The sequence below is a fragment of the Lutjanus erythropterus genome, chromosome 2 (genome assembly GCF_056507025.1).
Source record: "Lutjanus erythropterus isolate fLutEry1 chromosome 2, fLutEry1.hap2, whole genome shotgun sequence".
Lineage (NCBI taxonomy): Eukaryota > Metazoa > Chordata > Actinopteri > Lutjaniformes > Lutjanidae > Lutjanus > Lutjanus erythropterus.
In genome coordinates, this window is record NC_139318.1 from 27,872,597 (window position 1) to 27,897,914 (window position 25,318).

General features: G+C 37.4%; 2 protein-coding genes across 2 annotated transcripts in view; both read right to left on the reverse strand.

The window, feature by feature from the left end:
* Window positions 1–912: 912 nt before the first annotated feature.
* Window positions 913–25,318, reverse strand: part of LOC146331815 (ADP-ribosylation factor-like protein 8B-A) — a 189,064-nt gene continuing 164,658 nt past the window's right edge. The window contains exons 2-8 of the mRNA XM_084736021.1: window positions 11,399–11,548; window positions 4,978–5,058; window positions 4,796–4,869; window positions 4,591–4,684; window positions 4,380–4,447; window positions 3,865–3,935; window positions 913–1,868 (exon numbers count right to left, since the gene is read on the reverse strand). Of these exons, the coding sequence (XP_084592147.1) occupies window positions 1,819–1,868; window positions 3,865–3,935; window positions 4,380–4,447; window positions 4,591–4,684; window positions 4,796–4,869; window positions 4,978–5,058; window positions 11,399–11,521 (561 nt within the window). The 5' untranslated portion in view covers window positions 11,522–11,548 and the 3' untranslated portion in view covers window positions 913–1,818. The remainder of the gene's footprint in view (window positions 1,869–3,864; window positions 3,936–4,379; window positions 4,448–4,590; window positions 4,685–4,795; window positions 4,870–4,977; window positions 5,059–11,398; window positions 11,549–25,318) is intronic.
* On the reverse strand, window positions 14,772–20,740 carry tnfrsf18 (tumor necrosis factor receptor superfamily, member 18). Its single transcript, XM_084745249.1, has 7 exons — window positions 20,617–20,740; window positions 20,341–20,466; window positions 20,045–20,176; window positions 16,844–16,952; window positions 16,690–16,760; window positions 15,935–16,081; window positions 14,772–15,105 (listed from the first exon to the last, which is right to left on the reverse strand). The coding sequence occupies exons 1-7, from the start codon at window positions 20,738–20,740 to the stop codon at window positions 14,945–14,947; spliced, it is 870 nt and encodes a 289-aa protein (XP_084601375.1). The 3' UTR covers window positions 14,772–14,944.

Genomic DNA, 25,318 nt, shown 5'->3' on the forward strand with positions numbered 1-25,318 from the left:
ACATTTCTAAAAAATAATAATAATAATTACATGTTCTTTTTTTCCCACACTGATAAATTCAGAATTTATGTATATTAGGCCTCACAATTCGGTCATTTTAATGCAATTGATTGTGCAGTCCTAATGAATATGCAGATACTTTTCTTTTAACAAGTTCCAGTGTGCAGGATTTCCAGGTATTCACTGGTAGAATATGGCAGAAAGTAATATAATATTCATGAGTATGTTTTAAGTAGTGTATAATCACCTGACGATAAGCAGTAGTGTGGTATGTTACCTTTCAATGAGCCGTTTACACCTTGGGCACAGGTCCTCTTCCATGGAGGCCACCATGTTTCTACATGTAGTCCTCACATTTAGCACTAGTTTTGTGGCAGCCACAGGTTTTCCCACATGCATGGAGAGGAAGGATGAGACGAGGTGTTTCCAGTCTGCAACCTCACCTCTAAGTCCTACACACTGGCCTTTTAATTACTTCAATTAAGTTTCCAAATCTCACTTTGTAAATTTTAATTTTGAACCATGGATTGGCTTCTATACAACTGTGTCACCAAGTTATCTCATACATACACGCCTTACACTCAGACTTCAGTCCAATATGTACTTATAATCTTTTGTTTTCTTCTTTAGTCTTTTGAGGTTTACAAACACCACTCACTTTAATGAGTTTACTCAACAAATTTTAAAATGTATTTTTTTTCTAAAACTCAAATTCAAGTCTTAAGAAGACAAGTAAATGCTTCAACAAAAGATTATCATTGGCAAAACTTTTTTTAGTTTCAAGGCTATTTCAAGTTTGAGTCAAAACTCACAACGTTAGTAAAGACAGCTGCCTTGACATTAGAGTTTTTTCAACTTTGTTTTACAGCGCACCTGTTTAGAGTGATATAATGCAAATGACAGGACAATGTCTAAATTAAAAAGCATGCCTTTTTATTTCTTGAATATACTGAAGTGATGTTTTTCCACCCAGGTAGGCACACCTTGCACGCTGCTTTGCTTGAGAGGTGAGAGACATTGCACAAGGCACTTTGAGATCTGCCGCTCTCTCAGCCTCCAGGCAGCACAACGGACATCAATCCACCAAGGCTGCTTACAAACAGAGGCCAATATGAACCACACAATCCCGTACAGCTTTACTTTTAGTACATTCAGACTTTAAATAGAATCATATATTCATACACACACATCTCACATCAGTAAAAATCATAGTAGCTTGATATTTGTACAGACCTGCTTCAATTGACTTGCTTAAATGCACAATTTTCTAAAACAAGAGACGTGTCCTTGAAAGAAGAAAACCTGATCAAGCGAAAGGTGACAGTCACCAAAGACGATCACAGAGCAGAGCTCGAAAGAAATGGGGAAAAAACTGCATGTCCACATCAGCCATCTCCTAGCATCATATATGACTGTGTGAAGGACATCTTTTCATTATCTGAGGCCTGTTTGTGTTGTTGTTGTTGTTTTATACCCAAGATTAGTGTTATAAACCACTGGGTAAGATCAACCAGGTAATGCCTGAATGGTAAAATCTATATCAGAAAAACGGTTCTTACTCCAAAATAAAGGAAAGTACAACTTTACAGGTTGTATAATGCCAATTATATTCCTTAAATTTGGTATCAGAATCACATCTTTAGTAGTGCATTCTCTGGGTTTGTGAAAGAATCACAAGATGAAAAGGGGGAGGAAAAATGTGTGACATGAGCAGAAGAGTGCAGCATGTGAGTTGGAGACTGTACATCATCGCAGAGTGATGGGGGCGTGGCATGACAGTAACATGGCAAACACAGCTGGAGAACAACTCCTGCGGTCTCAGCTCCTCCTGGATTTTGAGTGCTGGATGAGCCACTGAAGTGTGATATCTGGAATCAAAGAAACATGCAGCGTCAGTCCAAAAATCGGTTTAAGATTCAGGCATATATATGATATGATTACATACAATTCTGCTACAGATTTAGCTACACAGATTCCCATTAAAGTACTCTTATAATCATATTTAGTTGCCGTAGTGATTTTTCTCACTTATACTGCAAGTTAAAACGAGAAGGAAAAAGAGGAGGAAAAAGTGACACAGAAGCCCCTTTTAGTTACACAGCCTGTTCACGGTGGGAACGCACGCGCCACATCATTCTGTACAAAAGGTACGAACATGGATTCATTGTTGTTTCGCTTTTAAACCAGCAGCGGAGGTAGTAACAGAGCCGCATCAATGTCTGCGTAAAAGGGGCGAGCGTCATGATTAGACAAGAAGAGAAAGGCTTGTCTTGTGTGGAGAAATGTATTTCTGGTTTGAAGAGGCCAGGCTTCTGGTTGCACAACAATCGACATTTGCAGTGCTCTGAACATGCATCACTCCTCCTTTGCTTCCAAAATGGTGGTATGTTATCTACAATGATGCTGGGGCAGCATTATGCATATAACTGTATAAATGTTGGGTAACATTTTGCCCTGATGGTGTTGTATTTGCATCTTTATAGCATCCTTAGAGGACTGTGCTTTTCTGGCTCATTTTTCTTGTTCCATTGCAGTGCCTTTTTTATGACAGTATCAAGAATACATTTTAAATAATAGATGACATTTCTTTTTTGTTACCCCAAAAACATGCAGAGAAGTTGGAAGAACTTTTTTTGTCAGGCCAAAGCAGTGACTATTTTCCTGTCAGATCTGTGTGTAGCTGGAGAGCTGAACCCCAGGCGAAAAAAACAAGACTGTAAATCACTTGCTGCTGCTTGTTAAAGGGGCACTCCAGTGACTTAGTATTACCCTTCCATAAAACTGTGTGTAGCAGAGGATGAGACATCCTGACATTTAGTCACTGACTCCTACTATACTACTATTCCCATAATACGACCTAATAGCATCCTTCATTACATCTCCAGGGTTTTCTTTGTTCAGTCTTTGAATACAATTATACAATGTCTTTTGTGGCTCAGAAGGAGCATTTTCAAAGAGTGAGTAGGACTCCTCATTAAAAGATTTAAGTTTATTATTGTGAGCGCATGATAAATAACTGAGGGTAATTCAGATTATTTTATCAAGGGACAACAGGGTCAGGCCAGGTCCATCAAATTGGCATAATGTTTACAGTGAAACATTGCGATGGACACTGGTATTGTTGCTGGGTCTAAAAGGGTCTTTGTCTCAACACCACATGTTCATAAGTTAGTTGTGTTCACTTAGAAAATGATTAACACAACATGGAGTCGTAGTCGTAGCAGCAGCAACAGCTTCTTTTTTATTTTCTCTAAAGCTACAACTGAGGGAGCACACTACCTCAAATACAGAAGGCTTTTAAAGACACCCTCCAGTGAAAATCGGATTTTTAACCTTGCTAACATGTCAGTGTGGTGTTTTTCCAAGACATATCAGGAGTGAGATAAGCAGTCAACGCCATGTCTGAGCACTTCTTGTTTTGAAACTGTAGTGAGCAAAGACAGTCCCTAAAACAAAAACTGAATGCAGCCAGGCTGGGTATATGATGTCATAAAACTAAGTAACCAATCCTGTTAGACAGGGGGGTAATGCTATGCATATCATTGCCGGTGATGTCCAGCCCACAGGAAAGCTGGATGCAGCTAGTTACCGTGATTAGGTGGTGCAGAGGTGTAGGTGTAGAGCTATACATTAAGCCATTTTAACAAGGTATTTGAACTTATTTTGGAAAAATATGTATTACTTCTTGTAGAGCATTAAATGTTGTTTTAAAAGACTGGAGGTGGACTTTAAATCAATGTTACGACAGAAGAGGATGACGCCAATCGTTCAGCCCTAATCAACAACACTACTAAATATTCATACACTGATTCCTGACTGTAAAAAGTGGTGTGGGTGTTTCATTGTTCTTTAACTGCAACTCACCAATGTTGTCTTTCTCTTTGCAGGAAATTGAGTAGCAGCATATCTCTCTGTCCTGAATAGCCGCGAGATTCCTTTGAAAAGAAAAAGATGCACAGACAAATAAATACATACAGTATAGGAGTATGCATTCAGACTCATCATCAGTCTCATTCATCTGCAGCTTGTAGGGCACAGTTGAAAGTTGAAAAGAGTTTAACTCTGAGCACGTTTCTGAGTTGACAGCAGAGGGAGCCACTTCCTTGCAGTAAACTAGAACTTAAAACACCTCCAGTTTTAACAAAAGAGAAATGAAAGAGGAAATGATCTTGCTTTTTTTTTTAACCTGCCATTATCGTAAAAGTAGTTTCACTGATAAGACATTAAAAAATAAAACCAGATGTGAGCATAAGGTTTTAATGCAGACAGACCAGACAGCGCAATTGCAGCGCATTGTTGTACATAAAAATGACCAAACTGGGCATTCAGCTGTAATCAAATTAAACATATAAGGTATTTATACAATTTGTCATACTTACATTTTCTCAATGAGCTGCTTTTCATCTAGAGCAGTGGGGAGATCCCTTTTGTTACCGAGTACCAAAACCTGAAAACACAATGCAACAATTCAAATTGAAATAAGCAACTGCAACCTGTGATCGTTTAAAGAACCCACACATGAAACGTTTTGCATGTCTGGTGCAGAAATTACACAAATCTTTCAAAAAACGGTTTCAGCAGGACACTTACAGGAATTCCTTGCAACTGAGGTTTGTCTAATAAATTATGAAGCTCATTTCTAGATGCCTCCACCTTTTCTCGATCTGCTGCATCAACCATGTACCTAAAGAAACAAAAGAGCGACACTAAAGCAATTAGCAAAATGTGTTTTACATACATGTACAGCACATCCTCCCTTTCGTTTTTCTGACAAAATGGAAATTGGAATACTCACACAATTGCATTAACTCCCCGACAATAGCGCTCCCACATGCTCCTGAACCTCGGCTGCCCTCCTATATCCCAGATCTGCAGTATTAAGACCACATCATCACATGATACTCCTGTTAAAAATGTCAATAACAATGCAATGGTTTCATTTCACTAAATACAGGTACAGCAGAAAAATGAAAATACCTTGATGGTGACATTTCCTTTGGTGACCTTCCTCATATTGAACCCGACTGTAGGGATCATGTCTTCACTGAAATGTCCAGACTGGAAGAAAAGACACAAGAATGAGTAATTTCTTATATAACTGTGTGACTTTTGATTGAAAATATCACAGTAATGTACTGCAGAGAACGTGTGTGTGGTGGGACGGGCACATGTACACAACTAGTTAACTGGACCTGCAGTATAATGAACTAGCATACAGCCACATCACACACACATTTAAAAATATCAATACTACATAATCAGGTATGTTCCAGTCCAGCAAGAGGACAGACTACCAAGCTTGACAGTGTAACTGATCACTAAACTGTATCATGAATCCATATTACAGTATGAAGAACTTGCTCCCATCCTGGGGCTCCTGACACCCACTAGGTGTTGCCAAATCTTTAAAAGGGCCACAAGGCTTTCTTGATTTTTAAGGGGTGCATGAAAACTTCTTTATCTCTGCAGTTCATTCATTTCTGCAAAGAAAACTAAATGAAATTGTTATTTTCACAGTTCAGATTGTAATTTAAAGACTCTCACAAGAAAAGGGCACAGCAAGGATCTGAGCACAATCTAAAGTATATTCACAGAGCGTTCAATCTCAGCTACACAGAAGACAACATAACACGATTCCTAAAAAACTAGTCTCCAAACCATTGAAAAGACAAGGACTGGTAATCAGGGATGGAAGTAACTAATTAGAAATACACAAGTTACTGTAATTAGTTCAGTCATTTTTTAGTTTTTGTACTTTCCAAGTCTGTTCTAAAGTATACATTTCACTATGTAATCTGCTTAGTTACTTTTAAAGACATAGTTGCGTATTGTGTACAATTTGAATTAATGTCCAAACCTTTCAACTGTTTTTGGCCATGAGGCTGTCTGATCACAAACCGATCAATGAGAACTGTGACATGCAGAAGAAAATAAAACAAAACACTACAGAAGGCACAAGTTTGGAGATGTGCTAGCCTATGTAGCATATTAGCTTATATTAGCCATCACTGGTCATAACAGAGCAAATAAGGCTGAAGCATTAAAACCCCTACGAGCATCAAACTGAGCAAGAGTGCTTTTTATTACTTGTTAATTAAAGTTCCAATATGTAAGAGGAAGACTGTGTTATGTCTTCTTTCTAAAGTTACTAAGTTATTATTATAATTTAATTTTAAATTTGATCTACACATTGTTCTATTAGCTGTTTGGTTTGTTTTAACTCTGCACTTTTCTGATACAGGATGAGGCTGTTAAGCAGCCAGCAAAGACTCTGTGAATATAACCTGTGGTCAGCCATATTTGTTTTGAAAAGTCTTGTTACGACCTTTATAATCATGAAGATCTTATGACCCCTAGTGGGGGTTAGGACCCCCAGGTTGGGAACCAGTGATATAGAGTATAATACTGTCTATAGCCTGTTGCCTATATAGAAACTGTACATTCTCTAATTTGACACACATTCAAGTAAATTAACAAATCTTGCATTAACAAATACACCTGAACAGAACAGAGCAGAAGTTTGGAGTCATTTATACTGAAGATTTGGAGAAACTGAATCACAGATTAATTAAATGCTGCTACTGATAATGCATTAAATCTCACTAATACTCACTAACTAATACTCTGAGTACATTTTGAAAATGATACTTAGTACTTATACTGCAGTAGTTTTCCAATACCATTGCTTTTACATGTAATTAAGAGGTATTTCAGTGATGTAATAGTACTTGTACTTGAGCACAGATTTTCAGTAGCTTTTCCACAATGGCTGATATTTGTGAAATACATGTTTTCTTAAAACTAAAACAGGAAACACAGAATAAATAATTTTACCCCATAATGAAAAACAAGTCAAACACTGCATCTCCACATGTCCTGGCTTTTGTGAACGCTGATTATTTTGTCAAAAGTACTTCAACTTTCAATACTTTTTTGTTTGATACCACATGTTTAAAACAATACAATATTGGTTAATTATAGTATCAAGTCTTTACTGTCCTGCCTGAAATTTGCCTTGCAACAAACCAGAAAGGTTGTTGGAAAAAAAAAATCCCATTTTCTGCATCTTTTTGCTGTTTTATAGAGTATTGTTTTTTTCCTACTGGCATCGCAGGTTAAAATTCTGGTAACGTGACCACAAGAAAAATGCACCTCAGCATAGAGAATCTGCGGCATTCCCCTGTAACATCAAACCACACAACAAGCTGTTTATGTTCCTTCTCCCGCCCTCTTGTGAGCATGCACTGTCTGCTGTACACACATTTCTCAGCACATGACTTGCAAGAGTCACCTGATGAAGCTAAGTGGAAATGAGTGCAGCGGTCTTATGACTGAGGAAGGAGGAACCACCCACACTACAACCATTCTCTCGCTCTTTTGTCCCACTGGCTGACAGCCAGGGCATTTTTTCATCTCTTCAGTGTGAAAGCATGACAGGAGTCATGTTCCAACCCCAAACCCAACTTCCTACTCACACAGCAGCCCTGGTACATCAGGTAACAGGGCAACAGAACATACACTGCTGGTTTGCATTTTCCTAAACAGCACATTCTTACATCAACATTGATACGAACAGATGCTGCTTACACCAGTCTCTTGGTGGACTGTGCTAGCCGTCTGTTACTATTGATTAATCTACCAATTATTTTCTCCACCATGTGATGTTAATGGGTTTTTTTCTCCACTTGCCTGGTTGGGCAAACGGGTCAGAAATCTACCTTCTTTCAAATTTTTACCCTGTACAAATTGTTTTATTTATCCGCATTTATCAAATAACAATAAAGACTGAAGTTGATAGTCATGTTTAATCTAGGGCTGCAACATCTGAATCAACATCAAATGTCATAAAATAGTGAAAATTGTCCATCCCAGTTTCTCAAAGTCCAAGGTGATGACTTTGATTGTCTCGTTGTCAGTCCAAAACCCAAAGATATTCAGTTTAATGAGAATAAAGCAGGAAATCTTCATATTTGAGAAAAATGAAAACAACATTTTCTGTTATTTGTGCATGGAAAATTACTTAAACCATTAACCAATTCTAAAAAATAGTTTAACAGTTTAATTCTTTTTTACCACTTGCCCAGTTGAGCAGTGAATTGCTAGATTTACTAGCCAAACATGGCATTTTCTTTGCTCTGAGGAAGCAGGCAATCCTTATTTTTGAACCCCGGATTCTTGATAAATCAATCAGATGTTTGGTCTATTACATGTCTAAGTTTACAATAAAATAAAACATAGAAAAGCAAAAAAAAAAAAAAAAACTCAAAAAGTGAGAGGCTGGGACCATTGAATGTTTGGCATATTCGATAAAAAAAAAATTATATATCTTTCATGATTTAACTAATTACCAAAATAGTAATTTTTCTATCGATTTACAAATCAATCAATAAAACCTAAACTTTGAGTCCTGTCAATGCAGTTGAAATGTTTTTTTTTAACAACACTTAAACACGCTTGTGAAAAAGCAGCTAGGTGTACAGATCATCTCAGATCTCACAGATTAAAATAACAGCACAAAACAGGACAGACAGCAGACTTTTAGCAGAGGAAAAGCCTAAAAGTGTTTGATACAGGTGCAAAGAATCTCTTGACGGCTGTTCTTCTAACATTACACATTCTCTGCAAACTAACAAGTTTCTAGATAAAGCAGAAATTAATACTGTGATTCAGTGATTTACATTCTTTACTGCACAGACACTAAAATACAAGACATAATCAGTCATCAGTGAGAGCTTCTGCAGTAAAATGCAAGTGCAAAATGTTGTGCGAGCCATCACAAACCACCAACCGATAACAAATCTTTGCCAATCGTTCACAATATGCTGCAAAAAACCCCAGTTGCTGTCTCACAATTAGCCAAAGAGAAATTGCTCCACCAGAAACAACAGTTTTGAGAAACCCCTGCAACAGTTGCACAAGAGAAATGGCCTGCCAAAGAAACAGACGTTCTCCAGGCTGAGTCACAGGAGGTCACACAGCGAAAGATACAATTTCTGTAAACCTTGAGCACATTTTGAATCTACAGCTACAACAGTGGGAATCATGTCAGACACTTTTAACAGAAAGCATCAACTGCTACACTAAACTGAACAAGACAGATAAAACTGTTACTCTCGTCACTTTTGTTGTTGTGTTGAAGGAATATGTTGCTTTTTTCTACCACTGAAAACCTGCATTCAGTCGTCAACACTGAATAACTGAGAGACAAATAAAAATATCCAACAGTGTCTATTAGGGCGGCAGCTAATCATTTTTGTCATTATCAACTAATGTGTTGATTACTTTCTTGATTAGATGTTTGGTCCATAAAATTCCAGAATCTGGTGACAAATACTTAGACTATGGTCAGTAAATGAATTTAGACGTTGCTGTAGATAACACACAGCACCATAAACGTTACTTAGGTTAGGTTTATTATTGTCATGTCATACCCTTGTTATATTTAACTTTTGATTAAAATCTGAATGTTGTGTCAATTTTTCCTGATGGCATCAAAAATAGCACTGAATATAGTCAGAAATTCCAGTTTTGTGACATCCTCAATCATCCTGGTTATCAGTATTATTGTGGTATTGTTAAAATGTGCCAAAATGATCATAAAGTACTGAGACACACATGGAAAATATTTCACCATGCGATATACTGAAAAACTTCTCAACAATTTCAAATGGCATCATGTCCTCTGTGATGTCAAAGTTTTCACTGACGCAGAACAAACCCATGTTTCATGCTGCTGGTTGATGTTGGATAGTATTTACTGTGAGTTCTTCAAAGTGCAGTGATCAAACGTTCTTATCGCCATAATTTAAATTTGAAACGGGAATACTTATCGTATGGAAATTTATTATTGTTTATCATGAAACCAATTACTGTTTCATCCTTATGCTTAACCCAAAGATATTCACCCTTCATTCCAAATCACTTTCTCTTTATACTTTCAGTACAGACTGCAGCTGCCCCTACAACGTACGTACTGTTGCATGCAGTATGCACAGAATTGAGACATACTACTTCCTCATCTGATGGCGCCATAAACTTTGACCCTCTTGGTCATACACGCATCGCAAAGTATTGTGGGTTAGAGTAGCCAGAAAAGCATGCTGGCTTGTGTACTGCAAAATGCAACTGGATGTAGTAGGGCATCCTGGTATTTTTTGACATACTGCATTTGACACACCATGTATTGGAACTTTTTTTTTCCCCAGCATACTTAATAGCATGGTAGTACAGGTATTGGAACACACAGTCAGTTAGTTTACCATCACAGAGGAGTAAAGAAACCTGAAAATATTCACATTTGAGAAGCTGAAATTAGAGAATTTAAACATTTTTTCTCAAAAAAATGCTTCATAACGATTAATCGCTTATTAAAGTAGTTGACAATAAACGTAATAGTTGACAGCTAATTGATTAATCCTTGCAGCTTTAGCACTGTCTATGAATTGTCAGACTCGGGTCCAGTTTAACAATCACTGAATTCACAGATTCATTGTCCACGTGATTTTGATAATTAATTAATCTTTTGGAGTAATTGTTTCATAAAAACTGTCTCTGATTTCAGCTTCTAAAATGTGGATTTTCCTGATTTCTTTACTTCTGTATGACAGTAAACTGAATATCTTTGGGTTGTAGACAAAACAAGATAGTGATCAACATTTTTCACCATTTTATGGACCAAAGAACAAATTAATCGATGATAGAAATAGTCATTAATTGCAGTCCTAATTCTGATAAATAATCAGTAAAGTGGATATAATAATTAGCTAGAAAATTACATCACTTTACTGTAAGGCAGCCTTTAAAGCCAGGAAAAGACAACAATTATGCCATATCATGATATAACAACACCCAAAATCTAAGTCGATATCTGGTCTCATATCATGATATAGTAACAATGTCCTACCCAGTCTCCAGTTTCACCTCTTTGTAATTTGAATTTTTTGATGTTTTGTAATGGAGGACTGTTTGAACTTGTTGCAGGACACACACTGTGTTGTAACCTGTAGTGGTTGTTGTAATGGTCAGCATGCCATGCTTGTAAGTTCACTTCCTGGTGGATGAAAAACACTGACAGCTTTGCAGTCAGTGTAAAATGATCCCACAGTGTGAAAACGATAACATGTAAGTCACAACAAAGCAAATGCATGTATGCAGCGTTTGGGTTTAGCATGCTAATCAATCATAACACAAACTCGTTAGCTCAGCTGACTTGTTGCCACTGACTCAGCTTCGGGTTTGTTTTTATGGATGCCTTTAATCCCAACACGGTAAGAGTAAATCGTTTTTTGGAGCTAAAACAAACCCAGTCAGACAGTGTAGCACAGACCTAGCTTGATAACTGTTATCCCATTATTAGCGCTAATGGCATTAGCACGGTGGCTAGCAGCTGAGGACTTACAGCGATCACGTTAACAAATGTCGTTTTTCCAGAGTACTGGAGGCCGACCAGCGTCAGCTCCATCTCCTCCTTCCAGAACAGAGACCTGAACCAGTCCAACAGCCGGTTTATTAACGCCAGCATCTTCGGCTCGGTGTTGTTGTGTCTGTCAGATGTGGCGTTTTCCAGCGGGGAAGGAAGGGAAGTGGGACCGCAGGCAGCTGTCATATGATCAGTCTGACAAAACGAGCCCGACAGCGCCCCCAGCGGCAGGTGAGGGCGGTACACATCCAGGACCATGACACCACCTAAAGACTCATCTCATTTGTCTATTCAAAAACAGCTTACACCACATTTTGTTTGCAAAATTGTGTCTGATATGCTTTTTAAAAAATATAATAATATAATTATATTTATTGCACCACCCCCTCGATTAACAGGATTGGTTCCTCAGGTTTATGACATCATAACCTAAGAGCCTAACTGAATCCAATTTTTTGAGACTGCCTTTCCTCACTGTAGTTTCAAAGTCAGAAATGCTCACACATGCATTTTCTGCTTATTTCGTTCCTCTGTCTTGTAATGCACAAAAAAAAACCACATGGACTCGATATTCACTGGAGGCGGTCTTTAACACTCACAAAACATGAAAGGGATAGTTCACCAAAAAAATTTAATTCAGGCATTACTACACTGTAACAAATTTCCATAATTTTCTCAGGATTAATGAAGAAATCCTTACTGTATAATATGTATACAACAATTGTATATGTAAACAGCAATTACTGTAGTTTTTACAGCAGGGAGGTTTCTATGGTTACAGTGACACGCTCGCTTTGAAACTTTCTGTGGGTTGGATCTGTGAGTGAGTTTTTTCTCAGACGTCTCTAGAGACGTTTCTAAAAACATATGTGAACACTTTGAGTTCCTCTCTCACTCTCTCTCCTGACCTCTGGCTCAGTGTGATCATGTACGGAGTCATAGGAGTGCCATTAAAAAAATAAATCTGAAAAACAATAAGACAAGAGATGTGGAAATCTAAATAGTTAGTTTGTAAATATTTAAATCATTTGAACTAATCATTTCTCCAAAAGCTGTATATTAAGCACAGATTGAACTTCCACTGCATGTCTATATTGGTATCAATGTATATTAGCCAAAGTATTTCAACTGATTTTTTGGAAAAATGTTTTATTAAAGCTAAAGTATGTTTCAAGAGTTTTATGATTAACTTTACTTGCAAAAATAACATTTGAAGAGTCATATAGTGATGTCAGTTTGATTGGGTTTGGTCAGAGCTTTGAAATATCAAATCATTGATCTTTGCTCTCTACATCTTGTTTTTTTTTTTTTTTTTTAATTTTTTTTTATTATTTGAAATACAAGAACAAAGAACATAAGTTCATCATGGGTGTTACATTAAAAATCTCAATACATCATGGTATAAGATCATACTATTCTAAACAGAGTGCATACATAATCCATTTTTCCCAGCGTTCAGTACATATCTCCAGCTCAAGTCTTAAAACAAAAGTAAGTCTCTCCATACAGTAGATTTCTTTCACTATCCCCCGCCATTGGGCCAATGTTGGAGGATCAACTTGCAACCATTTTCGAGTTATAGCTTTCCTAATACTTGCCAAAAGTATCTTCAATAAGTATTTATCCTTGTGTAGGAGTGTTTCGGGTATTTTACCAAGATATAAGGTGACAAAAGAGTAATCTAGCTCCACCCCCATTATTTTGTTTATCTCGATGGCCACCTCCCTCCAGTATGACTGGATTTTTGAACAGGCCCAAAAGACATGAAAATGATTAGCCATAGAGGTTCCACATTCTCTCCAACATAAGCCCCGGCTGTGTACCTGTTTGCAGTGCTGTTATTTTAGGAGTAATAAAAAATCTCACTACATTCTTCCAGCCAAACTCTCTCAATGATCTTGAATTTGCTCCCTACATCTTGGACCGTATTTCCCTCGGCTATTTTAAATACAAAAATGTGAAATTAATGGTTGTCTTATAAATATTAGCCATGAGAAGCAGGTAATTATCAGTTATCAGTATCAGCTGAAAAAAAAAGAAATCCATATTGTGCATCCCTAATATTATTTATCTGCTGAACTGAAAATTCTGCTACCTGACAGCTCAACTTGTCACACAGTGGCTGCAGCCTTCATCACTGTCCCAGACCGAGCTACATGTCACATGTGTCTCATGCTCCATGCACGATGTTTACAGTAACTGTCAAATTTCTTTCAAATGTGGCTATAAAGTAGCCTTGTCATAAACATTTTTTACTTTGCTCCTGATATGAACAAGTAAAGAGGATAAACAGGATCAATAACCAGCAAAACCTGATAAGTTGAGCAAAATTAACAGGACGTGTCAACAACCCATTAGGTTTTTGTGATTCAGCTCCTTTTAGTTAAAGATTTATTTGAATAATAAACTTAGTGGGACAATTTCATTCAGAGACCTGATGACTAAACTGAGAGTGAGTACACTGATATCTCCATGTGTCACTTGTTTTTTCTCTTGCTAGCAACCATGAGGTCTGAGGACCAAATGCTAAAATGGGTCAGGTCGCCACAGACCTCCAAAAAGGTAAGACAATACAAGCTTTCAAATCAATGGTGGACTTTCACTGAGCGATATTGTGGCTTTCATTTTTTTCAGACCAAGGTCAATTTTTGCGCTGATATCTAGAAGGGAACCCCAAACCTGTGAAAAATCTCAAAAAATGAAAATTCAGACATCATCAAGACACCCTCATGCCGATTTAAGGTCGGGTTTGGGGTTTTTTGTCCAGAAAACACTGTTGGAGTTTCACAGGAAAACAGCGTTGCAGAATCTCCCAAACAAAGCCAGTGACAAGTGTTATGAGGACTAAAAAAATAAACCTGACCATCAGTCAGCATGAAGTTTGTAGATCATGACTGAATATTCATTTTTGGGTGAGGTATACCTTCAAAAACAGCCAAGAAAAGCAAATACTCCCATCAAAAAACAGAACTTGTGGTTAAATTAATAGTTTTTTTTAGTTTTAGTTTTGCACAATTTAAAAAATACCCAAAAATGCATAGATGACAAAAAAAAAATACAGTTAAGGGCATAAAAAAACAGAGGGAATATTTGAACCCTTCATCTAAATAAAAATTTCACACAAAAAACAATAACACAAAATATGGAATAATATAGAACAATACAGAAAAAAATACAAATCCTGCTCACCATCTATAGCCTTACCATTATCAAATGACACAAAAGAGAGTTGGAAATCTTTTTGAAAATTAACACGATTTATTTTTTCTTTCAAAACATTTACAAAATAATCTTTAAAGTCACACTTTGGCTTTTATATGTAATGAACAAGTAAGTATACAGTAGCCTTAGACTTTACTATTTCTTCTTACTACCATTTTCACACTCTACACTCCCATTTAACACATTCAGTTCAAACCCAGCTGTTGAATATAGTAGCTTATCTGTATTTTAATGTGCGCTGATACCGAGCAGGATTCCTTGTGCCATTAAATTAATATTATTAAACAGACTGACATCTTGGTGTCATATAACGCTGACTTTTTCCAGGTGCAGATGGTCCAGACTGTTGTTCATGCTGTCCTTGGATTCATCCTGGAGGATGAGCTGGAGGCCGCTCTCCTCCTTGGACAGGTGGAAGTTGCTGGCATTGGTAGGGACTGCTGTGGGGTTAATGGGATTATCATCTGAAGCAGAAGTAAAAACACAAACAAGATATTCTGAAATTAGTAGCATCCTGAAATAACCACTGCAGTCACAGCATATTCTTCAAACTCTTATTTACATCTCCTACACTCAGATTCTCACACTCATATATTATATTAGATTAAAAGTCAAAAGGTCATAATTATTAGATTTAAAAATCATAATTATGAGATTTAAAGACAGAAATATTAGATTAAAGTCATACAAGTGAGATAAAAAGTCAAATTTATGAGATAAAAAGTTGAAATTATGAAATTAAAAGTAAATTGTGGGATTTAAAAAATCAAAATTATGAGATAGAAAGTCAAATTTATAGTTGATGAAATTTACATAATTGGCTGAAAAGGGCTTCTTTATGTTATGCTGAACAGCATCTTCTTGCATCAGAAAGCTCAAGAATTTTCAGATATATGGTTACATGCTGTAAAATACAGCACCTATAGAAAGTATTGATCTCCTCCTGGATGTTTTTGTTTTATTGTTCTATAAATGTAATTGGAGCAGAATTCATGTGCTGTTTTTCACATAGATCAACAGAAAAAGAAAACAGCAGCCAGAGTGGCAGAGACAGTCCAAAACTCAGTCCAGTTGAGAACTTCTGCCTTGTCTTCAAAGATGCTGATTTTTCATGACACCTTGAGCAGTTTTACAAAGAAAAACAAGGGTGACATTGCCACATTAAATCTACTTTAATTTTCGATGGAAAACAATAAAACATTTAAAGGTTTTGTACAAGAGAAAAACAATTTGTCCTTATTTACTGATCTACTCCTCTTTTTACTGTAAAAATCTGTGTATTTTCCCACTTACATGCTTTGCACTTCTTTAGGTTCTTAACACAAGCGTGAGACAGAAGCACGAGGAGGATGAGAGAAACCAAAACAAAGCCGGTGCCAAGGATCATATGAACAAAGTCTCCACCTTTTCTGTGCTTCTCTGGGGGGGTCATCAGAGGAACTGCAGGGGGTGGAACCAAATTATTTAAGGTTATTTCTTTCAAGAATTAGAAAATGTCAGAAAATACACAGTAACATGGAACCTACATATTAATGGCAAAGATAAGTCGACATTCGTAACAAAACAAAAACTGACAAAAGTCTTCCCATGAATCCTTGCACAGTCATGTGGGTTAGCTCACCTACTAAATCACAGTGTGGAACCTCCATAACAGCAAACTAGTTAGCTACATATTACTGAAACATAATGACGAATTAGTTGTATTGTTATCCTGAGTGTACGGACAGTCTTGTGAGCCACAGCGTATGGTGCTGTAACTTCACCAGCAAGAAAGTCAGACATACCCTCCACCTCCGAAACCACTGGTGACAGTAGAGAGAGTGGAGCTAACACTGCTAACATTAGCCATGCTACAACCGCTGCTGACTCAGCAGCTGCAAGTGAGAGCAAATGAGAGAAAATCTGAAAATAGTCAATGCAATATACGGGGTGCCTGCTTCACCTCTCTATCAGCTAACAGGTCCATGGCCTGAAAAACGCTCCTGGTGTACAGTATACCAGAAAATAAATGTCCCAACCCAATTGTAGTTTTTGTGAAGTTCACTCACCATCTCCATCACAGACTGCGTTGTGGGTTTTGTTTCCTGGAAACCGTTCAGGTAGTCCAAATATGCTGCACCTGTTGACCAGAAACTCTTTATGTTACGATAAATTGGTGCTTTATGGTGAACCAATATTGCAGCTGAAGTCTCAGAGACTTACTGTCTTCGTTTCCTGCAGGCATCATCTTTCACATCAAAATATTCATCATCAGAGCATAAGGGCTCACAATCATACGAATACTGTATCAACCCTCTACGGGAGGTAGTGTCTGCAAAGACAGACAGACAGACAGACAGACTGATTGATTGATTGAATGATTGATTGATTGATCAGATCTTGTCCTGCTGTGGTAATGCCAGACAGTGCTCAATGATTGTTTCTATACCAGGACTGTGTGCAGGCTGTTAGTTAAAAAAAAAAAAGAAAAGAAAGAAAAACATTTTCCTATTCTGTGTGCCTAAAGGAGCCTTCACATGATAAGAAATTTGTCCTAGACTCACTGCAAGGTTGGGCACAAAGAGGCAAAGCACAGCACTATAACCGCTATGTCCTGTCTGCCTGGGATACAAACGGCTCAGCTACCTTTGGCTCTGGATTCAGCTAAGTTCATAAACTATGTGATTCACAAATCTTATAACCCAAACTGACTGTTCATATTTTGCCTGGCATTATGTTTACTGGTGAGATAATGGCTGAATGTGATGACGCAGGCAGAAACCACAGATGTGTCGACGTGATACGAGCAGAGGAGACAGTGACTCATGGTCGAGTCTTGAAGTGAACCCCAGACCCGCGGAGTGATCATTTTAATGTCACAATGAAGGAACAACATACAAAATCTTGCGAGAATTTCACAAATAAAGGGTTAATGTGTTTCAGGGTTCCCCAAACTCCAAAACACAACATTAAAAACTACGACTACGATCTCATCGGTCGCACTTTGAAAGGTCAGCAGCAAACAAGGTCAAAGTTCAAATAATTTGAACTCTGAGTGCAGCGGTCAGTGGCAGATCTAAGCGGTCTCTCCATAAGAAAACAACAGGACAGCCAGCACAAAACATTCTTACTGCTGTGTTGGGACCTTAAGATGTTTTTTTTTTTTTTGCCATGGTATCGAAAGTAGGTTAGAGTATCATTTCTAGTACTATATCAAAGTTTAAAATTTTGGTATTGTGCCAACCCTATATTTAAATACATAACTTAACAACTATTGGTTGGATTGCCATAAAGTTTTGGGCAAACATTCATGGTCCCCAGAGGATGAATCCAAATGACTTCAGTGATCCCCTGATATTTCCTTTATAGCCGCTCTGAGGTTGGCATTTGTAATTTTTTGAGGGAATTATATCTCAAACCTATTCAGTGGATTTCCACAGGATTTAGTACCCATGGTCGAGAGGATGACTCCTAATGACTTTTGTGATACCCTCACTTTCTTCTAGCACCAATAGCAGGTCATATGTTTCACTTATTCTGTAAAATAACATCTACAGCGGATTTGGACAAAATTCATCCAGTCAAGGTTCACATTTGTGGTTTGATTTGATTTATTTATTAGGAACTCTTGCAGCCCATCTGGGCTATTCTTCCAGTAGTGGGAATAAAAACATAAAAACATAACTGAAAACCCACTTCATGTACAAAGGGAATATATCATCATTAGATACATATTTCTATTGTCCCACATAGTTTTACTTTAGATATTTTCTAAAACTATTCACTGATTGTGTCAGGTAGTTTATTCTACTTCTGACAAGCCTGATTGGAGAATGCTCATTTACCAAACTCAAACTTCAGCTTTGAGAAAATCATTTGTACCTGTAGTTGTTCTCGTATTGACAATTGAGGCGTGGGTTAACTTTTCATTACCTTCATGGGCAAATAACCAGGTATCTGCTGAATCACAATGATACCTGATACCTGGAAAACTAATGATATACCCAAAAATTTCAGGTGTATGTTGTGCTAATTATCAAATGCTGGCATGGTCAGTTCAGTTTAAGACCAAGATGTGACCTTAACCATTTTCTCATACTTCTTCTGAGAAATTGTTTTTGTCTCCTCTCAGCCCAAGACTCATTTGAGCCCAATAAGATCTTAAAATGTTCTTTTTTTCATCTCACTGCACTGATCTTAAATTTGTCGTAAATAAACAGCCCTTAAGATAACGGTGAGATCTAAAAGAAAACTGTCTTAAATTTATCTCAGAGGTCAAATTAAGGTCTTGTTTCTCCATACAGTCGTCAAGGAGAAACCTCCAGGACACCTATGAGCAGAGTGAAAGATCTCCTGCTTTTCTTGTGTTTTGCTCCTTTTTTCCCCAAAATTTAGGCTCAGGAGGAACAGATCAGACTTCAGATGGCTCAAAAATTAAAATCTCAATTATTTCTCATAAGATAAAGAAAAGACAATTCTGAGAAACAAAATTTTCCTCTGGGTACCGTCTCAGCATTTGCATGTTAGCTTTGTCACATGAACATGTTTTCATGCAGACGTTAACATCTTTAACCCAAAGAATAGCTGTATGTAACCACACAGAGTGTCCGGCGTGGGTGTAGACCTTTAGTTTTCTACAAGTCAAGCCACAGCTCTGCTATCTGTCTCACACTGGCTCAAATCAAGAAAAAGATAAAACAGTCTTGTGGTATTAAGGATGTCTTGTCTTCCCCTTAATTATTAATAATTAATGCACCCAGATTTCATCACTGATCACTGATCTCAGTGGAGAAACACATGCCTGTCAGCACTCCTTGCATTTCCAAAGACTTTTTAAACTTGTATGTAAAGTGTTTTCCTTATCCTCACTCTGACTGCTATCTGTCATGAAAGACCACATAATAACGTAATAATTTTAAATGACATATGTGATAACAATTTAGTAAGCTTCACCCATTTTGTGTGTGGCAACTGATACATTAAGACTTTTCAAATTCTTACATGTACTCTCAAACATCAGTTTTTTCACATTTGTATCTACTTTATTCACATATATAATCAATTTATTCACCCATTTACTGTATATGGTATTTGTTTTGTGAGTAGCATAAACAGAACTACAATTAACATCTCATTACACAACTCTGTGGCACAAAATGGTCAGTAGATGTTCCTTATAAATGATGTGTTCTTGATTTAAAGGAAAAGGTAGGCTGTGGGTGTTAATCCCACAAACATTTCAAGTACATGGTTGTGTCTGACTCATAATTAATTTCTTTGACAGTCCCTGGGATGACACCCACAGATAAACAAAGAAAACAGTAAATGCTTTATTACAAAAAAAAAAAAAAAGAATTGTGCCAGCAGCAGTTCATTTTAAAACAAACTGCTGCCACAAATCTACAAAAATATGTCCACTCTCACCTGTCCTCTTCAGCTTCTCCCCGATGACACATTTGTTTTCCACGCAGTGTGAACAGACATTGTTGGAGCACAGGAAGCCAACACGACATGAACAGTTTGCATTTGTGGTTGGAGTACATTTCTCATCATATTCTGTGAGACAGACAAGAATTTAAACCACAGGACTCTCCAGATGATAACATGTTGTATCCTTTATCCACTGTGAGAAATGACAGGTGTTTCACTAGAGATTCTCAGAGAACAGGACTACCATTTTTTCATTATTTTCTATTTTTCATCATTATTCTTGGGCTTACCTTGCTGGCACAAATCGCACGAATGACATTTGCCGAAGGAGTTATACGTGTCCAAGTAGGTGCCCTCCTCACAGGGGCTACAGACAGTTTGTTTATCTTCTGAACATAATTCCTTCACATATTTACCTTCAAAATAAATAAATCACTCTCAAGAACACATAACATTCACACTCAGTCTGTCTCAGACAATGTAATGATTAGATGAAGCAATTCAACAGATTTGTATAAAGCACATTTTATCTCATTATATTAAAATTAACTGTGTGTTTTTTTTACCTGGAGGACAGAAGTCACAGCATCGTCCATTCACCTCTGCCTGCAGATCACCGCAGCTTGCAGCGTTTATAGTCCAAATATTCAACACACATACAAGTACCAGGGAAAGGCTCGGAGGAATCATTATGGCCAATGCTCCAGTCCTGCCTTCAGGGTTTTATCGTTGTCTTTCTGCTGACGTCAGTGTCAGATGCGTGTGTGTGGTTAGTTCACTGAAACACACTGCGAGACATGTAGTTCAGGAAGTGAAAGACCACTTGTAACTATTTGAAATACTCTATGATTTCACAGCAGTATGAACTATGCAAGAAAAGTATTTGTTTGTTTATTTCTTTTTACTTCCATTGAAAAAAGAGAATTATCGGACCACATTTAAAAAAAAAGAAAAGAAAAGCACTCAATAGGGTTTTGAAAAGTTCTGTCAACATTAACATGACCCCACATATGTTGTCCTGGGCTGAAAGAGCAGCCAGTTAAAAAGAGTGAGAAGTCAGCTGCCAGTGGTCATATAAAACAGAGCAGTCAAATCAAAGAATCACGTCTCCACCAACCAGTCAAGTTGTAGTTTACATCCATGTCTGTCCAGACTCATGTAATGTATGTAGTGAAGTAGTGTAATGAAGTTCATTCTTGAGTCCGAGTTGATGTTTCCTCTAAGCAATCTGGATCTTGAATTCACAATAATGGGACGACTGAAAAACATAATGTGGTAAAAACATAGTTATAAAAAAGAGGTTTTTTTTCAAGGTTTTTTCAAAAATGGTGAATGATAGAAATTGTTTAGCGTACAGTTATGAATGTGCACAAATATTAGGCTGGTCAGTCTGGTAGTGTTTGAGATTAGCTGCAGACATGCTGTAGGTCCAGTAACGCACACAATCTCTACACACGTCAGATGTGGCTCACGCCTGGCGAGGACAGTTATTTAAATTGGTGACACACAAATGAATTCAGCTTTTTCAAATCAAGTTGACACACATGTGACCACATAAGTCAGATGTATTAATAATCTGATCGCTTTCAAATCAGCAGCTCGCATTAATGCCACTTAAATTTATGGCAAGTCAGCTTGCATGTTTCCAATTTTCCTAATGAGTTTGCTTTACCCAAAACAAAAAATACTGCTGCTCCTTAACAACTTAAAGGACCAGTGTGTAATAATTACAGGAATTTATGTACATAAATGAGATATATATTATATATAAGTATGTTATTTATTATTATCAATCAACGTAAACTCATAATCTATATGTTCCCGTTACTTTAGAAATAGCCATTTATAGTTACATACTGTTGGGTCGACTTATGGAGATCATCATCCTGCGCCGTCTACGGCAGCACAGAGCGGACAAACTGCACTAACAGTGAGTCTTGGGAAGCCCATGGCGACCTTACGTAGACGCCGCATCTTAAACACGGAAGTAGACGGGGAGGATAGACGCGGGTGATTGCTGGCAGACCATTTAGCGTTGTGAACCTTGACGGGCACAGTTTTGAGAAATGGAGGATCATACATACACTGTACCAGAACAAAAAGCAGCGGACAGTGAATCCCCGTCATCCAAGAAGCGGAGACGCGAAGAAAGTAAACACAAGCATGACAGGAAACAGCAAAAACACGAATCAACATCGGCACAGCGTTTACACGATGGAAATCGCTGATGGAGGACAAATGTTTTCACAGTGACGCCGAGGTTGCCTGTTTTCTGCTGGACAGGTAATTCATCCTACACACATAATTGTAGTTTGTTGTGAGGTAGCTTTCGCTCGCCATTTTGTCCACTGACGGCCACCGTACTCTTGGTGAGAGAGGGGCGGTGTCGGGGTAAATCCTCTTAGTTGCAATCTAAGGTTTGAACGCTAGATGCCGCTGGAAATCACACTCTTCTCCTTTAATAGTATGGTTTCAAGAAAAGTTTTTTTTTTTTTTTATAGTAATCTTAAGGTGTTACTAGTGTCAGTCTGACTTAACATTAAATAGTTTGGGTCAGTGAGTCAAAACTTAAACAGCACAGTTTGAAGGTAGAGTCAGTTTGTCCAAGCTGTTCATAGATGTATCAGGATGTCAAGTGTCAAAAGTATGTGAGTGGCCACTTTGAATTAAAGCCTGACACACAGTGACACGCAATCATGTGTTTTGGTAAAAGTTTTAGTGCCATCAGCCAGCTGAATTCACTTCTTTAAAATCCTCATCTCATGTGACTGTACCACCAAGATTATCAAAGACGTTCACTTCTCCTGTATTAAGTAGATATTTCAGATATCTTATGTTTCAGCCAGCTTTTTACTTTTGATTATCCTTATTTTGCATCATTTTGCACTACCATCCCAACTAATTTCAACCTAAATTGGTGGAACAAAGATGATTCCTTGGTCTATCCTTCAGCGCAAATCACACCTGACAAAAGTAACAAAACGAAAAACGACTTAAAAGATGAAAAATTATGTAAAAGACATATAAAGAGGAAAAGATGTAACAAGACAAAAAACAAATGTAACAGATGTAATAAGGCAAACAAGATGTAAAAGACATGACAAGACAAAAAAGACACAACAGAACGAAAAAGATGTAACAGGATGAAAAAGGCATAACAAGCTGACAGTCAGCCAGCAGAAATGTCTTTCAGAGGGCTACTTTTTACTTTTATACTTTGAATACATTTCAGAGCCTGCACTTTTTCAAGTTGATATATATATATATATATATATATATATATATATATATATGTACATATATATGTACATGGAATGGAATACACTTTTTACAGTGTACTTAACATCACTTGTTATTTTATTTTATTGTTATACTTCTTATATCTAGAACAGGGATATTTGCTTTAGCTTGGTGTTTGTTCATCCAAAGCAGACAGCAGGTGATGTATAAAGGTGGCACAGATTCATCAATACGCAACAGGGACAGCAGCATGTGTTTACTGTTACGGACCTGTCTACTGGAGGTTTTCCCATAAAGCATGGGTTAAAGTCAGAGGTGTTGTTTCAGATTTTGTCACAGGCTCAGCTCTCTACTTTTCTGCAGAAACTGGAGATAAAGGTGAGGTGTAACCACCATCTGCATATTTGAGGTGCACTGCAGAAACAATGCCAAACCATGATCTGCCCATCTGTTTATATAATACATACACATGATACAGATAAACATATCTCCTCTCTTTTATCTTTTTCTTGTTTTTGAAATGAGAAAAGGTTTCAGGGTTTCTAGTTTGTTCACATATCAGTGGACCATCCCATTCTGATTTCTGGTGGCTTCTCTGCTAAATACCCAACAAAAGTAATGACTCAACTTGATTGTGAGACCGAAAATCTGTCCTGAAAACCTGGAAATAAGGTTTTATTCCTGAAAAATCTCTTGAAAGTTTCATTTGATGGACAGTATGAGTCTTTTGTTTAAGAAGCACTATGACTGGCCTGGGTTTCGATTGTGGGTTTCGTTTGCCACCCATTTCCAGTGGGGAGCCAACCTTTGAATGTGTTTATTGAACATCTGGTCTACTTTCTCTCAGCTAATTAACATATTGTATGAACTATCTTTGTCGAAAATCTTTTCATTTTCTGTACTCATTGTCAAGTCAACTTGTCAAGTTATTTTTTTCAAGACAATTAAATTATGAAACCTCAATAGATTTAATTGGGATTTGAAAGGATTAGTATTGTGAAACCTGACCTTAAGCATTCTAAATATTAATGTGTGCCTAAGTATACACAGTACTATAAGCAGATTATAGCACATTTTAATAGACATGGGTGTCACAGAAACTGTTACTAGAACAGACAACAAATATTGCTGAAATTAGACAACATTGTGATTGTAGCAGATCTTAAAGATTCAGATGTTTTCATATTTTCCTGCTTACCCTATATCTTGTCATTCATATATCTGCTGAGTTATTGAGATATCCACTGTGAAAACTTACATCCAGGGTTGGGAATGTATTCCAATATAATTACTAATCACATGTTAAAAAAGAAGTCAATAACCTAATCCAAATAACACAGTATTAAAGTAATGTTACTTTTGAATTACCTCTAATGTTTACATGTGTTGGTCTATGTAGCTAAAGTTTATTTTTATTTATTTTATTTGTATTTAACCAGGATGTCCCTTTGAGATTGAAAATCTCTTATACAAGAGAGACCTGGCCGAGGTAGCAGCCAATCAAGTTAGCTGTTGGTCTACGTGGCTTAAGTTAGTGGTTGTTCTGTGTAGCTAACGTCAGCAGTGGGTCTGTGTAGCTAACATTAGCCCATGTTCTGTGTAGCTAACATCAGCAGTCGGTCTGTGTAGCTAACATTAGTGGTTGGTCTGTGTAGCTAACATTAGTGGTTGGTCTGTGTAGCTAACGTTACCAGTCTGTCTGTGTAGCTAACATTAGTGGTTGGTCTGTGTAACTAACATTGCCAGTCGATCTGTGTAGCTAATATTAGTGGTTGGTCTGTGTAGCTAACGTTGCCAGGTGGTCTGTGTAGCTAACATTAGTGGTTGGTCTGTGTAGCTAACATTGCCAGTTGGTCTGTGTAGCGAACATTAGTGGTTGGTCTGTGTAGCTAACATTAGTGGTTGGTCTGTGTAGCTAACATTGCCATTCGGTCTGTGTAGCTAACATTAGTGGTTGGTCTGTGTAGCTAACATTGCCATTCGGTCTGTGTAGCTAACAGTAGTGGTTGGTCTGTGTAGCTAACATTG